The 16,177-nt window shown below is 38.6% G+C and overlaps 1 protein-coding gene across 3 annotated transcripts in view; it reads right to left on the bottom strand.

Moving 5' to 3' along the window:
• LOC120775754 overlaps nucleotides 1–16,177 on the bottom strand; it is an 86,813-nt gene that overhangs the window by 11,939 nt on the left and 58,697 nt on the right. For all 3 annotated transcript variants that reach the window (XM_040106082.1, XM_040106084.1, XM_040106083.1), the window contains exon 4: nucleotides 14,435–14,638. In XM_040106082.1, the coding sequence (XP_039962016.1) occupies nucleotides 14,435–14,638 (204 nt within the window). The remainder of the gene's footprint in view (nucleotides 1–14,434; nucleotides 14,639–16,177) is intronic.

The raw sequence follows: 16,177 nt of genomic DNA, 5'->3' as shown, positions 1-16,177 counted from the left end.
AGCAATTTTTTCTCTTCAGTCAATTTGTGCGGAACAAACTTGGAGCACACCTTCCGTAGACCCAATTTATCTATCAAAATGCGATGAATGGAGTCTTTGGTGATATTTAACTCCAAAAGCTGCTGTCACTTTTTGATCGATAACATCGATTGTAGTTATCCAATTGTCTCAAAATCGAAATGTCAACAAGAGATCAAACTTTTTATTTCATATACCCACCAATAGGTGGCGCCACCAGAAACAGTTATATTTAAAAAGTTCTGTTTCTTTTGCGACAGACCTTGTAAATGCCAAAAAATATTCTTTCAAATGATAATAAACATTTCCCATTAAATTTGAAGTTTCTGTGTTTTTTAATAAAAAAAAAAGTATAGAATATCGAAATGGAACACTCTCTATAATGGTTTGATACCTGCTTTCTATGGTTTGACCTAGATTGTTAACAGGCTTAAAATCAGAGATGACTCAGGGATCACTTTCTTGATGAAAAATCAAAGTATGCTTTATTTAGGGTATCTACACCAAACTTCTTCCAAGTCGCGTTAAGAGCTTGCGGTATCGACCTTCACTCTCAAAAAAACACAAAAACAAAATATTGATACTTTGACAAGCAAGTAAGCTAAGCAACTAAACCATCAATTATCCGTGTGGCAAGTTTCTGATTTTCACAGCAATTTAACACACATCATTATCAAACAAGCAAAGGAGGCATGCCACACCGGAGGGTGCAACGGCAACACATGCGGAACTGTTTTTAATAATAATTTCAAAACTTAAAAAATGTCACAACAAACATGTACCGATGACAAATCGTAGAGCCAAATAATAAAGTGTGCAACTGAGGAAGGGTGCTGACACACACACACGCACATAGACATACAGAGCCATAGATACATATATAATCATAAATTCTTGTTGACACGCTCAACTAATAAAGGAGGGCAAAAGATGCCGAGGGAATATAAAAAATTGCAAACAAAGTGATATGAAAATTTAACCTCCCACGAGGATACAGTGGCAACAACAATGCCACGCAAGTGCCACGGCGACACTAAGAATTCATAACTTTATTGAGCTCGCACACACACACACACATTTAATAGACTCGCAAATGCTATATCACTTGTTAAATATTACATGTATGCGCGACGGCCTGGCCATTTGGCACGCAGGCGGCGACCAAGCGGCCGGGGGATGTTCGATTGGACCGAGCTGGGTCGGGCCACACTTCAATGCGACTCAATTTAAAAAAGTAAAATGAAATTTTTAAGTCATCGGCAGAGGAAGCCGGTAGACGGCGGTCGGCCAATATAACCCGGCAAGCTTTAAGCAGCGCGAAGACGAGGACGGAGCCGGGGCAGCAACAACCCCCAAGGACATATTACAGCATTGATTCAATTTCTTGTCAATTTGCGTGTCAATGCGATACTAATACGCACAACAACAACAACTACCACACACTTACTTTGCAAAATGCTTAGATTGCGAGGGGTTGGGGTTAGGAAGGTTGGCAGTTGCCGCCAGGCAACGCTCTACGCACACAGCTGCCACATATGCCACATGCCAGGCAGCCGACAACTTGTTCACCTTATTATTTATAACATTTGCGAAATTCGCCTCACCGCCCGGCCGGCGTTTAACCTTTGTCACCCCGACACCAGCCGCCCGCACGCCACGGCGTCCCTTGACTCATTCATTGAGTTCTTCGCAACATTATTTGCCAGCCCGTCTCGGGAAAATGTGCAAATTTCTTTGCTGAATTTAAGGTTAACTACGCACTTGATAGACGACAACAAGCAGCAGAAACAACAACAACAACAGCGACGGAGACACCCAACCAACACGTCTCACTTTTGACATTCTCTGCGTGTGTTGACATTTTGTGTAACGGTAAATTTTTGTGTGTAACACGTTGTCAACTCCTCTAGTTGTTATTACTGTTATAATCGCTGCTGTTGTTGTTGGTGCTTGTGTGCGAATTTGTCGGTTTTAAATCGGGTGTTGCGTTGGTGGTGCGGAAATTTGCAATTGGGTGCGAAAAGCCAATTGTAATGGGGCAAGGAGGGCATGCCTACACACAGCGAGGTTGTTGCACAAACACTCAGACATACATACATATATGTAAATATGTATGTATACCTAATGGTGTATATAAAGAAATGTGTTTAAATCTGTCATCTGCCTCATCTAAGAATAATCATTTGACGCTTTTGAATTATGGAGGCGAAATTCTTGCTGGAAAAGGCATCTCTAATAATAACGTTATAGACACTTTTTGACACTTGACACAAACCCCTGTAGTCAAATAAATAAGCAAATGCTCTGGTAGACAGTCGAATAAACAAGCGATGGCGCTTGCTAAGAGTAGCAACGAAGTGCTTCGAGTTCTATTTGCTCTGAAGTGTTTGCAAATAATCAACAGTTAATTGAATTTGTTATTGGTTAATGCGAAAAAAACATATACATATGTATATATTTGAGAAATGAAAAAGCCATTCACTGAAGCGATGTGCCCGTGTGTATGCAAAAAAATATGGGAAATAACCGTTTTCGACGGATGTTCTCACGCAAACGGCTCAATACGACCGAATTGAACTCCTTATTGACCGTCTGTTCCTCTGGTGCAAATTCATGATGCACCAAACCACGAATATCGGAAAAACAATGAGCATCTCCTTGATTTTTGAGCGGCTTTGGTGTGGTTTGTTTGGTTTCGGTTCGTTTTTTCTCTCCGTTTCGATGATTGTTGACTTGTTAGCATGTCAAACTCATGAACCCATATCTGATCGGCTGTTATAATGATCTCCGTGAATGTCGGATTGGATTCGCATGATTAAGCATGTCCAAAGAGACCTGTTGACGGTACTCCTTTTGAAAAAAAATTCAGCTTTAATGGGACGAGAGCAAGAACCATTTCGTACCCAAAATATTCACCAAAATCATTCGAACGGACTCGCGAGAGATGTCGAGCTCTCTTGCCATCTCTCACTTGCCTATTCTTCACTTTTTCAATATTTTCATCATTTGAAGAGGTCGAAGATCATCCAGAACGAGGCATGTCTTCAACAATCTGTCGACCGTTTTTGAAGGCTTTTGTACAACTCGTAGGCTTGTGGTTTTGATTAAATTGAAACACCGTAAGCCTTTTCCAACATTCGCAGTGAGTCCCCACACGAAATTTGTTTAGAAATACATAATTTTCCTAAACAAATTTCGTGAAGGTCGTACAAACTCAATTGTTGTTCCGGAAACTATTGATGATGTGCATAAACTAATATTGCCAGCTTGGCAGGTGACCTATCCTGAGTACGACTAAAGGCATTAGTGGGACCAGCATAACATACATTAAATATTGCATGGGCATTTGAGCGCTAAAAATATTTATTCTCGTTGGATCTTACATAATTTGTCAATCGTCCAAAAAAAGACTCGTGACTCGTTGGCCGAGTAAAATGTTAAAAACAGCGATAGCGGTACTTCAAAATACTCTCACAGATCGACTGAAACAACGGCATTTTTGAGCACTCAAGCGGACGATTTGATGAATCATCCAGCATATAGTCCTGACATGGCACCGAATGACTTCTCTTTTGTACTCGTTCGTAAAAAAAAACTCATAGACCAAACGTTTTTCCGTATCTGAAAAGATTGTTGATGCGTTCAGTACGGATGTTTTGTTTTTGATTCCAAAATATAAAAGGCAACACCCGTATGATTTTTCTTTGTCTTTAAAATACATATGTAGATCTCAGTCTCGAAATTAACCCTTTACTTTTGCTCAACTTTTCAGCATTGTTTTGAGAACTCGGAGCAGGAAAATGCTTCTGACATTCAATTTGAGGCAATATGATGGATGCAGATGCGATTATCAGCTCATTTTACGTAAGTTTGCCGTTGCTTCTTTCCATGTTTTGGATTCGGTTAATAGCATGCAGTGACAATCACATATTGATCCGAAACTCAGTTTTATAACGATTTCACAGCTCCAAACACCCTCGCTTAAAAAACGCTTTCAGTAATTTGTGGAACTTATATTTTTAAAATCGGTGTGAAAGAGTGAGAGTGTTCAGACTTAATGGACACCACCCGATTCGTTCTCAAGTCATTTACAGAATCAAATCTTATAAAAACAGTCGATCTAGTGGATCACCGACCCACTTTTAGTAAAATACAAGTAGTTGGCGATCTGAAAGCGGAGAGTAGTAATATAACATACTGTATTATCTAAGGTCAACAACTTTACATTTATGTCAAGTTACAGTATTCGGTAGGAAAATCGGTAGGGCTGATCTGGTGCTCCTTAAAAAAGATCTCCCTCTTTGGTTAATGTCATCCGCAAATCACTTTGTACTACACACCCAACCTTTGGGAGAATCTAATATAGAGCTATATTGGTTTATCTGATCCACCTGAGACATGATTAAAAAAATAAAGAAGCCTTAGCGAGTAACAAACAGCACGAAGGGGAATCCTCTACAGAACATTGTATGGTATATTAAGTTCAATGCTAGTCACCAACGCTTGTGAGTTCAGCCTTCTTTTAGATAGAGAAATGTATAAATGAGATGCGAGCAGATGATATGCTTCATTCTTCCATATTCTGCACAAGAATTGATGCACAGACGTACTTTATTTGTTAATCGGCGCTGTATTTGAAGAGCTCCGCTGATTATTCATCGGCATCCGCAGTTTGTTGCTTCTTAATCAAGCTACTGCTACTCAGTTTAACTAAGTTCTCTATACAAAGGGTGATCCAAGTAAAAGTACTTTTTTCAATAGCCTTTTTTGGCGAAACATGCGAGAATCGAGACAAGCTGTCATATTACTTTTGTTCAGTATTGTTTCCATGATGAAACATGGAATCACTTACGCCTAAACAACATTTACAAATCGTTCAACTTTATTACGAAAATTCACTTTCTGTAATGAATTTGTTTCGCACGCTTCGCTCAACTTATGGTTAACGTAACCATCCTACGGAGAGTACTATTCGCAACGCCATCACCCACCTTGAGACTCAATATTCATTATTGGATAATATTCGACAGAATAGACTACGTCCAGCAATCAGTGAAGAAAATATAGCAGTCGTAGCTGAGAGTGTACACGAAGACCGTGGAGAATCGATTCGTGCCATTCGCAGCAACTCAGATTGCCGTATGGAACGACTTGGCACATTTTACTTCGATATCTTAAATAAGTAGAAAGCAAAATACAGCTTGTGCGAGAACTGAAGCCGCTCGACCTTTCCAAGCGACAACGCTTCGCTCTATAGACTCTTGAAAAGTTCCAAAAAGATCAGATGTTTTCGAGCTAAATTTTATTCAAGGATTTCTGGCTCAGTGGGTATGTAAACGAGCAAAATTGTCGCACTTGGAACGAAGAGCAATCTGAAGAGATTCAAGCGCTGCCATTTCATCTAGAAAAAGCAACGGTTTGGTGTGTTTGTGGGCCGGGGTCATCGGTCCATATTTCTTCAAAAATGATGCCGGTGAGAACGTAACCGTCAATCGCGCCATGATAACCGACTATTTGATGCCTAAAGCTCAGGATATCGCCACTTCCCGCAAATGGCTTCAATCAATGGATTTATTGAGAGAACACTTCGCTGAGCAAATACTTTTACGTTTTGGGACGGTTGATGGGCGGAGAATTCCCCTTCGATTCATGCCTTGGAGCATAACGCGTGGCATTCGCCGGTTACCCGTCGAAAATTGGACTTAAGGGATGGACCAAGAGATAATCTTAAAAAAATAAATGCGAAAGAATGTTCTTTCTTTTCGATAATAAACATTCTCCACAAAAATTAAAATTTCTGTGTTTTTTCTTTAAAAAAAAGTAGGGAACCTATGGAAGTAGAACACCCTTTATAAGTATATAACATATTTATTACTTTTACAAGTATGTTAGAGCTTCTACTCCTGAAAATATTACAAAAAAATGCTTTTTGTAGGAATTTTGTTAATGTTATTGATTTTTAAATAATTAATAAACTAATGAGGCATATTTGTGCATGCAAAAAGGAAAAGGGACTAAGCCACTTGAAACACGTACAAGGAAAATAAATTTATACGTAAGTATGTGGGGGTATATCTAAGCGCCTTTCGGAGGCTTCAAAGCTAAAACGCGAGTTCTTTTTTTTCAAAGTCGCGACCGAAAGGTTGCTTTCTCATCTTTTCTTATGCCTTTTTGCATTTTTAATTTAATTTTTCACTAAATATTTTATGCCGAAAAATGGCTGCCACGAATGTCAGCTCCACCCACACTACCACTACTCCAACCCGAGCAACGCGCGAAATAAAATAATGAAAATTTACCGCGGCATCGTAATTTTAATCACATATGAGGCCGAACTACAAGCAAATATGACCCGCCACATAGCTTGCTCCCAGCGAACAAGCAAGCAGATATGAGCCTGTGTATGTGCATGTTTGATTGTATGTATATATGGGTGTGTAGGTATATCTCCATGGTGCCTGCATCAAACAGCCAACCTGTCAACGCATACTCGTTACTTGTGTAGCATTAGAGCGTGCGGGGGGCGGGGTGCACCGCCTGCGTAGCTTCGTGAAAGGAAGTGGCGCACTTGAGATGCCAACATGTGGAAACAGGACCTTCGCCATTAGGCCGCGCGGGTTGGGCAAATTTATGTAAATTATGTGTTGGTAATAACCCTTTACCGTTAGCTACGGCGCTGACTTGTTAGGCGTCCACACACATATGTATAATCATACCTACTTAACTGCATGTGTGCGCCTTAAAGTGCTGGGCGTGCATGTGTGTCGGTAATCGGGTCACACGCACACACTCTCACTTTTTTACATACATGTGTGTGTGTGTTTGGTTACGTGCTCAACACTTTTAAGCGAATTTTAATATATTTTTGGTGAAATTTCATCAACGCCTTGTCAACACTTGTCTTCTGCGCTCGTCTGCACCTCCATCCGCCTTGCTGCAACACACGCTCCGCACACTCACATACTAGCAAGTGTGGCATATGTGTGTGTGCATGAGTAGTTACATAATGATTTTTGAGAAATTTTGAAATTTGACTTTCCGCTTGGAAAAAGTTTAGCGCCCAACCCCTTTTGTTCGCAGCTATGTATTTGTATGTGTGTGTGTGTGTGTGTGTGTGGAAGGATTCAAGGACTCCGTGCATGTGTAAATTAATTCAAGTTGAAAATTCATTTAGAACATTAAAACACGCACACAGCCATACATCAGCACACACATGTTGGTATGTTTGTAAGAAGAGACCCTGTCGGAAATGCTATTCATTGATTTTGAGATTATATTCAGAATGCGGTTTCTATGTTCGTAACTACGTGAATCTGATTTATAGTAAAGTGTATATATGTATATATAGATAATTGAGAGAACTCCGTCAGTGCATGATTGTATTTTCTTCAAAGGTACCCATCAAGTGAGAATTTGTTTTCAAGCCAGCAGACTTTCTTATAAAAAATTTTAGGATCATTATTTCATTCAATTTGTTTCTGTTAGTTTTTAGAGTATTATATAATATCATATGTAGTCCCGAAATTTCGGGATTTTAATATTAATATTTCGGGACTTCTATTTTACGTTTATTTGCGTATTTAATCATGTTCTCAAAATTTAGGAGTTTTCACCTTGATAACCTAACATAACCTTAAATTTAATAGTGAAGTATATTATAATCCCGAAATTTCGGAGTTTTCACTCTTATTCTCTTCAAATTGTATCTCTTTGATTTTTGTTATTTTACTCAATTACTCAACTCACACTTTTCAATCCCGAAATTTCGGGATTTTAATATTGATATGTCGGGACTCTGATTTTAAGTTTATTTGTGAATAATATCATAGTCCCGAAATTTCGTGGTTTTCAGCGTGATAACCTAACCTAACCTTAAATGTAATAGTGAACTTTTCATAATCCCGAATTTTCGGGATTTTCACTTTGGGGTTCTCTATAAATTTAATCTCTGTAAACTGGTTATTTCACTCAATTACATAGCTCACACTACTTTTCAATTTCGATTGTTAGCAATACATATTTTGTACCTCTAACCTGCTTTTCTTGTTTTTAAAATGACGCAACCTCTTTTAATCCCGAAATGTCGGGATTTTAATATTGATATTTCGGGATTCCTATTTTTTTTATTTTTTATTTTTTAGAAATTTATGCTACAGCAAGTTTATTACTAACCTTAAACTTAATAGTGAAATATATTATAATCCCAAAATTTACTCAATTACTCAACTCCACACACAATAGTTTTCAATCCCGAAATTTCCGTATTGTTGAACACATATTTTCAACTTTGAAACTGCTTTTATAGTATTTAATATTACGAATCCTCTTTTAATCCCGAAATTTCGGGATTTTAATATTGATATTTCGGGACTGCAGTTTTTTTTTGCTTTTTTTTTTAGAAATTTATGGTGAATCAAGTTTAATACTTGCATACAACCTCTTTAAAACAACCGAAGCTTAGGGGAACGCCAGCGAAAAATGGTCTAGAAGTGAATAAGTATGCTTGTGAACCGAAACTTTACCGTTTATTTTTTCTTAAACTATTAGCTTAACATTAATTAAATAATAATTCTTCGACCATGATTTTTTAAACAGTATTCTTAGCTTATAAAAGCATATTCGAAATCATTAAAATAATATAAAAATTTCCTACTGCGTCCTTATGTGCATAAGTGTATATGTACTAACATACATATGTATGTATGTCTGAATATGTAAAAATGTTATACGAGATCATGCATATGAAATTACTTTCGCAAATGAGCAAGCACAAGTCTATATAGTACATATTGTCTGCGTAACCGTGTGAACTCTTTTGAAGGAAAGTGCCAACAATTTTCATAACAAAGAGTACTTCAAGTGGAAAATTTTAATGTAATTTTCACTAAAAACGTCAAACTTTTCTCCTCTCTACTTTTTAGACACACTGTGTAGTGCGTTACATACATTGACAAGGAAAGTATATCTAATATACACATGTACATACGCACATATGTATGTGTGCATAAAAGTGTCAAGTAAAAGCCGCTACATATTCACATGAATGTATGTACATTTGTATCAGCATAATTACAAGCATAAATATTTTTCGGTTTCAGACATAAATATGTGTCTGTATGTTTCAGTATATTCCCTAATGCCATGCCATCATCCGCCATTTTGGACCCTAGCAAGTGTTAGGAACATCACTAATGGGTTGCACTTAACGGTATTTATGGTATATTTGTATGTATATATGAGTATGTATGTATAAATATACGAGTATACACATATGTATATTATGGTATATAAATGCGAATAAAGCTAAAATGTATGAAGACACCGCTAAGTACTTACATAAATGGCTTAACATAAACAAATGACTCAACATAATAATTCTACCGCCATAAAACTTCCTGAAATTAATAATTCTTGTCAACGAAAAATGTGTACAACTTGACCAAGCTTTTCCTCGTAATATAAGAAAAATTCTATAAAGTCGAACCCTCAAAAGTTTGCCAAAACCTTAAGGAGTCTATGGGATACACATGTAAGTAAGTATTTAGAAAAAAATATGAATTTTTTATTTCCAGCCGTTCTTTGGAAAATTAAAGGAAATGTTATTCCAAATAGTGGTCTCCCTGACTATTTCATTTTAAGATGACGATGGTGGATGATTTTGGTATTATAATATTTTGCCTTTGGATCTCAATTAGATAACATAATTAGATTATCTAAACTAGATTATTTTATTAGATTCCAGCATGAGGGCCTGTACGATTTGATAAGGGATGTTTGTCTGAAGATCTAAAAATCTCTCTGATGGTCCATGCATCTTTCTCTTTCTCTTCCTTTATGTTATTTCCCTTTCTTCTTCTCTATCTGTCATTACCTCTTTCGCTCAGCAAAATCTGCGAATTCGACATGCAAGTGAGAGATCTCTTCTTCTCTCTACCTCTCTTCCACTCTTTAGCACTCAGCTTTTTTCTCCGAAGCTTGCCGATGCTTGTTTTTTTTTTTTTGAAAATCCAAACCCTTCGTTTTTTATCTATATCTTTCACCGTTTCTCTCTCTTTACCCTTCCTCTCATTCTCTTTTTATATATAATTTCATCTTCTCTTCTTTCGCTTAGCAAATTCTTCAAATTCGACATTTAAGTGACAGCTCCCTTCTTCGCTTTAACTCACACTCAATCTTTGACTCTTGCAGAAGTTTCTTTAATATTTTCAGATTCCAATCAGCTCGCTCTTTATTTCTGTCTTTCCCTGTTTCTCCCTCTATCTCTTTTCCTTCCCGCTTTTCTCTATCTTTTTCTACATAGTATTTACCTTTCACTTTATCTTTCACCTTTTCCTTCTATCGCTCAGAAATATTTTCGAATTCGAAATGTATGCTATAGTTCTCTCCTTCTCACTACTTCTTTTTTGTTTCTCTCAATATCTTTCTCTACCTTCTTTTCATCTCTCTCTTTATTTTCTTTATCTTTTTTCCCTCAGCAAGTTCTCCACTTCGAAGAGCAGTTCGTAGTATTCTACTTCTCTCTTTCTATCTCAGCTAGTCCTCCGAAGCCTATATGTACACTCTTTATATCTAGTAAGTCAGAGAGAAGCGATGAGCTTCTGAAGATCAGAAATCCTCTTTCTCTCTCTATCACTCTCTGTCCCTTTTTCTCTATATTTCTTTCCATTCAATCTCTTTCTCTACCTCTAGCTATCTACTTCATATCCTTTCCTTCTTACTCTCTTCTTTCCTTCTCTTGCTCAGTAAGTTCTCGAAACTTAACATTCAGCTATACCCGCTACCTCTATTTCTCACTCTTGCTAGCACTCCGAACTCCAAAAGCAATATTTATCTCAGTAACATTTTCGACCTCGACCATTATAGAGTCTTAAGGATCCGAAGATCCTATTCTAGAGAAGTAACCATCACCCCTAACATTAACTAATGATGAACTAAACAAGACTATAGATTTTCATTTCTAAAATTTACTCCCATTCCCCGTGTTTAAAATGACGGTAACTGAAAAAATACAGAACTGAAAGAATTGATGATTTCATAGAAAAGGTGAAAATTGCAAAGAGAGGCGAAAATAATTCAACAAATCAAAAGAGTTGAACTTCTAACCAAGTCAAGCCTCTGAGTTTTTATCGCGAGGCACTCTTCCCAACCACCCAAGCGCGCGTCACTCGGCTCAATAATAATCAACGAAATGATGTCACTGCATACACTTAAGTCATCAGCTATAATCACTGGCAACAGCAACCAGTTGCTAGTAACAATAACAACAACAGCACTTAAAATAATAAAGCAAGGAAAACAACAGCCACATGCACAGCAGCGATTAAAATAACAAAAGACGGCAAAACAAGGAGCACCCGGAGGCAATGCGTCGCGATTACACTTGTGTAGGTGGGTATGAGTGTGTGTGGCAGCATGTAGGCTTGTCACGCATATGCAACCTAAATAAGATGGTGTTGCTAAAGACGGCGCTCATAAAATCCATTAAAATGTTTAATCCTTTAATAAGGCGACAACGAAATGTTTATGTGTGAGTGTGTGCATGTTCATTGTACGGTTCGGCAGTTCCAAGCTTGGCACAATTTTGTTGCGTCGTTTAGTAATTACGAGGCTGTCGTTGGCTGGCGGAGGAAAGTGTTAAAGAGCGTAATTTTATTACTTTGCCGAGCGAAGTTGGAAAGAGAATGGCTTTTCGAGCTTAACGGCAGATTTCGATGTCAATAAAGAGACTGTGAAACAAAAGTGTGAACATTTTTGAGTTTGCATTCAACTCATTTAAGACAATTGGAAGTGTAAGAGGGAGTAGAAAGAGATAAATATTTCCAAATTGAAAAGTGAGAGTGTCAAGCAGGTTTTTAGAAGGTCTTGGAACCTCTTAAAATATCATAAACATGTCTTAGAATTTAAACCAGCAACAACGTCAGCCTCGAAATCCAACGCAGAATAATCCTTGCCAGTAGCACCTGCTGCCTGAATAGGCAATTGAGAATTAAAGTCTTCTCTCGACGAACAAACACTCAATTCTATAAGTTACTCATCATCCTCGTCCTGCTAAATGGTACAGAGACATGGACGCCGACAACATCTGATGAGCCGGCGTAATGAGTTTTGGAGAGAAAGACTCTGGGAGAGATATATGGTGCTTTGCGCATTATCTACGGCGAATGGCGCTGTCCAAAAACGATGAGCTGTATGAGATATACGACGACAGTGAGATAGTTCAGCGAATAAAGAGACAACGGCTACGCTGGCTATGTCATGTCGTCCGAGTGGATGAAAACACTCCAGCTCTAAGAGTATTCGAGGCAGTACCCGCCGAGAAAAACAGGGGAAAGGATCAGGTAGAGAAGAACCTGATTATACTTGGAATCTCCAATTGGCACTAAACAGTGAAACGGAAGAACGACTGGCGATCTGTAACTAAAGAAGAAGAAGAAGTCAATTTCCTTATAACAAACCAAAACAGTTTTCGGTTCGGCATCATTTAGAGTGTGGCGAATCGAATAGTCATTTTCGCGTATTTAAATACAAATCTTTATTATCGCCTTCGAAATTTTCCAAAAACATGTTATAAGTTTCGTCTGGGATGGCCTTCATTAGCTGGATTTTGGGATTTTGGGATTTTTCTATTTCAGTCCATCTTTCGAGGACCATTCGCCAGAGTAATGGCTAGTTTTGACGTTATATTCATAAGCCTATGTCTTGTCAGTAGTAATGATATGTCTGTTAAATGTAGGATCCTCAGCTAAGTTGTCAAAGATCTTCTTTGTAGCCTCTCTTTGATGACGTTTCCATAAAAGATTCAGATCATTTGGAACGAGTCTAGCAGTGACAAATTTCATAACTAAAGCCTTAACCAAAAGGTGTTGACTGGATCCATAAGAGATGTTAAGATCCTTTGCTATCTCTCTCGAACATTAATTTTTTGATGAATTCACGACCTTTGTGTTCATGATTAAAAAAGTTTCCCAAAAGCCATTACACTTAAATGAGGTATCCAGATACTATTCTGTACTCTTCTACTTCACAACTAAAACTTGTTTACCAAAAATTTTCTAAGAAACCGAACAGAACTCTCATACAACAAGTACAGAAGTGGTGAATCGAATACGCCTAATTCAACACATTTTATAGATGAAATTTCACCGAACTGCGCTCCCTAAAGGCAAATTTCAGATCGAAATCCGCACAAAGTCAGCCTCAAATGTTTCGTAAATGAGTTTTAATGATTTACTTAGCCGATGACTTTGTTTGCCTATTTTATGGTAATTTAATACTTTGCGACACGCCAGCGCCTTGAGCGATTTTTCATGCGAAGCCAATTGTGTCGCTGTAGAGCCTTGGTTGGCTGATAGGTTGTTACGTCGGCAAGCCACTTTAAATATTATCCGCATAATGCTTTTGAAAGCAAGCTCGATGACAACAAAGTGGCAATCGTAGAGCCGCATATACATACATATATATACTTTTTTGTATGCAAAGTATCCCCTCAGCGTTGGGAAGCAACAGTTTTACCAGCAACAATAAGTGATTCCATGCTTTTTTGCCGCTGGCATCAACAAATCCGCGACATGATACAGTGAAAGCGGATAATCGACTGTTGATTGGCGTGAAATTTCCCTGAATCACCAAAATCGAGCATTGGAAACAGCCGTTGAATTGACGGAAGGAAAATAAATACTAAGCTTGCCATTAAAGCTTTCAACAGTGAAAGCTGTTTATAGTACATATTTTGAAAATCTTTCGGGCTGTGGATTGCCTGGAAGGCTAGGGTTAAAGCCATTAAAGAAGAAGTATATCTACTGCTCCGGAGTATGGCCTCCTTCAGAGAAGTAACTAAGAGAATAACGCGGGGTTGTAGGCTACAGCGGAAGGTAAGTTTCAAGCTCTTATTTTGCGTTCTACTACCGGATAGATGGGTTTCGCGACCAGCGGCGGGCTAGCATTAGTTCTTGAGGTATCGATCTAAAGTCGACCATAAGAGCTCTACAAGCTTTACAACCTTTCGATTTCAGGTTAGCCTTTCCTTATTGTAGGGGTTCAGTAACGTTGTTAGTCTTACCGGATACCAGCCGTTTGAAAGAAGCATGGGGGAAACCTATGAGAACTTCATTCTTTATGGTCCCACCTTTGCAAAATCTAGGCTTAAACACATGAGAGCTCACACTTTATGATATCTCGATGAGCTGATAGGCGCTTTGCCGACTTCACAAATATCTGTATATATAGAAAAAGCGTGATACCGGACTTCATAATCACTATTTGAACCTAATCTTAACATAACCTGTTAATCGGGTAATCAAACGGTCAAAAATGCCTCTCTGAAACAAATTTCCACCGATTCTGACGTTCTTAGTCTCTTTCATCCCTCTTCACACAATACACTACATCAAACCTCTATATATGCATATGTATTTACCTGGAAACTTAAACGGCAGTCCACCCATCAACGGATCACCGGGTCCGAAACGCTGCGGTCCGAAGGCAAACGGATGAAAACCCGGATGACGCACCTTGGAGCGTGGCTCGCGCGGACCATCCACCGTCACCTTGATCGCCTTGTTGTAGGTGGCGATCTGTATGGGATTCGTCGATATCACAATGCTCAGGGTGAAGCTTTTGCCTGCAAATGAGAATAAATTCGCGTTCGCATCAATGGATGAGAGCTAATTTTTGGTATATTCAACTTAAAACTAATTAATTAAAAGCACGCACGGATAGTGTTGCATGAATTATGTGCCTGAAATTGCCGTAGCTGTAAAAATGTAAGCGTTAGAATTTACAGCGCGCGAAATAACCATTCAACGCCGCCATAAATTGTGTAACCGCACGGCGCACCGACAGCCGCGCGGCCAAACTGGAGCGCTTTTCCTGCTGAAATTTCACTGTGCGCCGCATTTATTATAACTTGCTGTGCTTGTGGGTGCGTGTGTGTATGCGTGGGTGTGGATGTATATATACAATTCGTCGACAAAATCTAAACAAAGCGCGCGTTGCTGCATTTGTTGCAAGTTATAGCTAATGTGCCACGTATGTGAGTATGTGGAGTAGATACGAGAGGTGGTCGATAGGACAGCGGATTTCGAAGGCCAGCGAAGCTAATGAAAGTAGGAAGCAAGTATAAACCGAAATTTCGGTCTATAATTTGGTTTCCCGCTCATAGCAATATTTTCCACAACGGAAAAGCAGATAAGTTGGACAAGTCTGGAGCCTTTCTAGACGTGTCTGGGACGGAGTCAGTACCGTGAACGTTAGGAACAATCGGGATATCAAACTAGTATCACCAAAATATGGCAAGACAAAAACTATGTAAGCACTTATTAAATATATACAGGAAAAGATTCAGAAATTTAGACTTACAACCACCATAATGGGATTTTGGCAATTTGAAGAACACGCGTTAAAAATGGGAATGCCGAAGAGCAATCTTTGCCGCAGCTGAAACCTCGAAAGAAGTAAGTTAACGATTCTACACTTCCTCTGCATAGCACAACTCTTTCACAACCCGGATGTAGAACTCTGCGAATATATTAGGTACCAAACCTCGAAGTCTATCTACAAAAGGAATAACGGAGATATGCAGTTTCAGCTATTTGAATATTTTTTTCGAATAACCGGTTTGTAACGTGTTCGCGGTAAATCGAACAGTCGACGACTTACGACTAACCGGACTCAGCGAACCGAATATTATTATTCAAATAATGTTTTATCCCTGAATCCTTTCAATTCATTAAGCAAATACCAAGAACTCTAGTTTGAACACAGCATTGAAACGAGATAGCAATATCGAGTCTGTGGCAAAGCAAATGGATCCGTAGTGAACGAGGACAAGACGAAATATCCGCTCTCATCAAATAAAAAGTCGTCCCACTCACGACTTGGCGCCCACGTCACTGTTGACAGTCATAACTTCGAAGTCGTAGACAATTTCGTCTATCTTGGCACCAGCATTAACATCACCAACAACGTCACCCTCGATATCGAACTCAGGATAACTCTTGCCAACAGGTGCTACTTCGGACTGAGTAGGCAATTGAGAAGCAAAGTCCTCTCTCGACAAACAAATACTAAATTCTACAAGACACTCGTCATCTCTGGCCTGCTATATTGGTCAGAGACATGGACTATGTAAACAGCTGATGAGTCAGCGTTGCGAATTTTT

The sequence above is a fragment of the Bactrocera tryoni genome, chromosome 4, assembly GCF_016617805.1.
Source record: "Bactrocera tryoni isolate S06 chromosome 4, CSIRO_BtryS06_freeze2, whole genome shotgun sequence".
In the NCBI taxonomy this organism is placed as follows: Eukaryota; Metazoa; Arthropoda; class Insecta; order Diptera; family Tephritidae; genus Bactrocera; species Bactrocera tryoni.
Note: the sequence above shows the minus strand (reverse complement) of the source record. Positions and strands in the feature narration are given on the sequence as shown.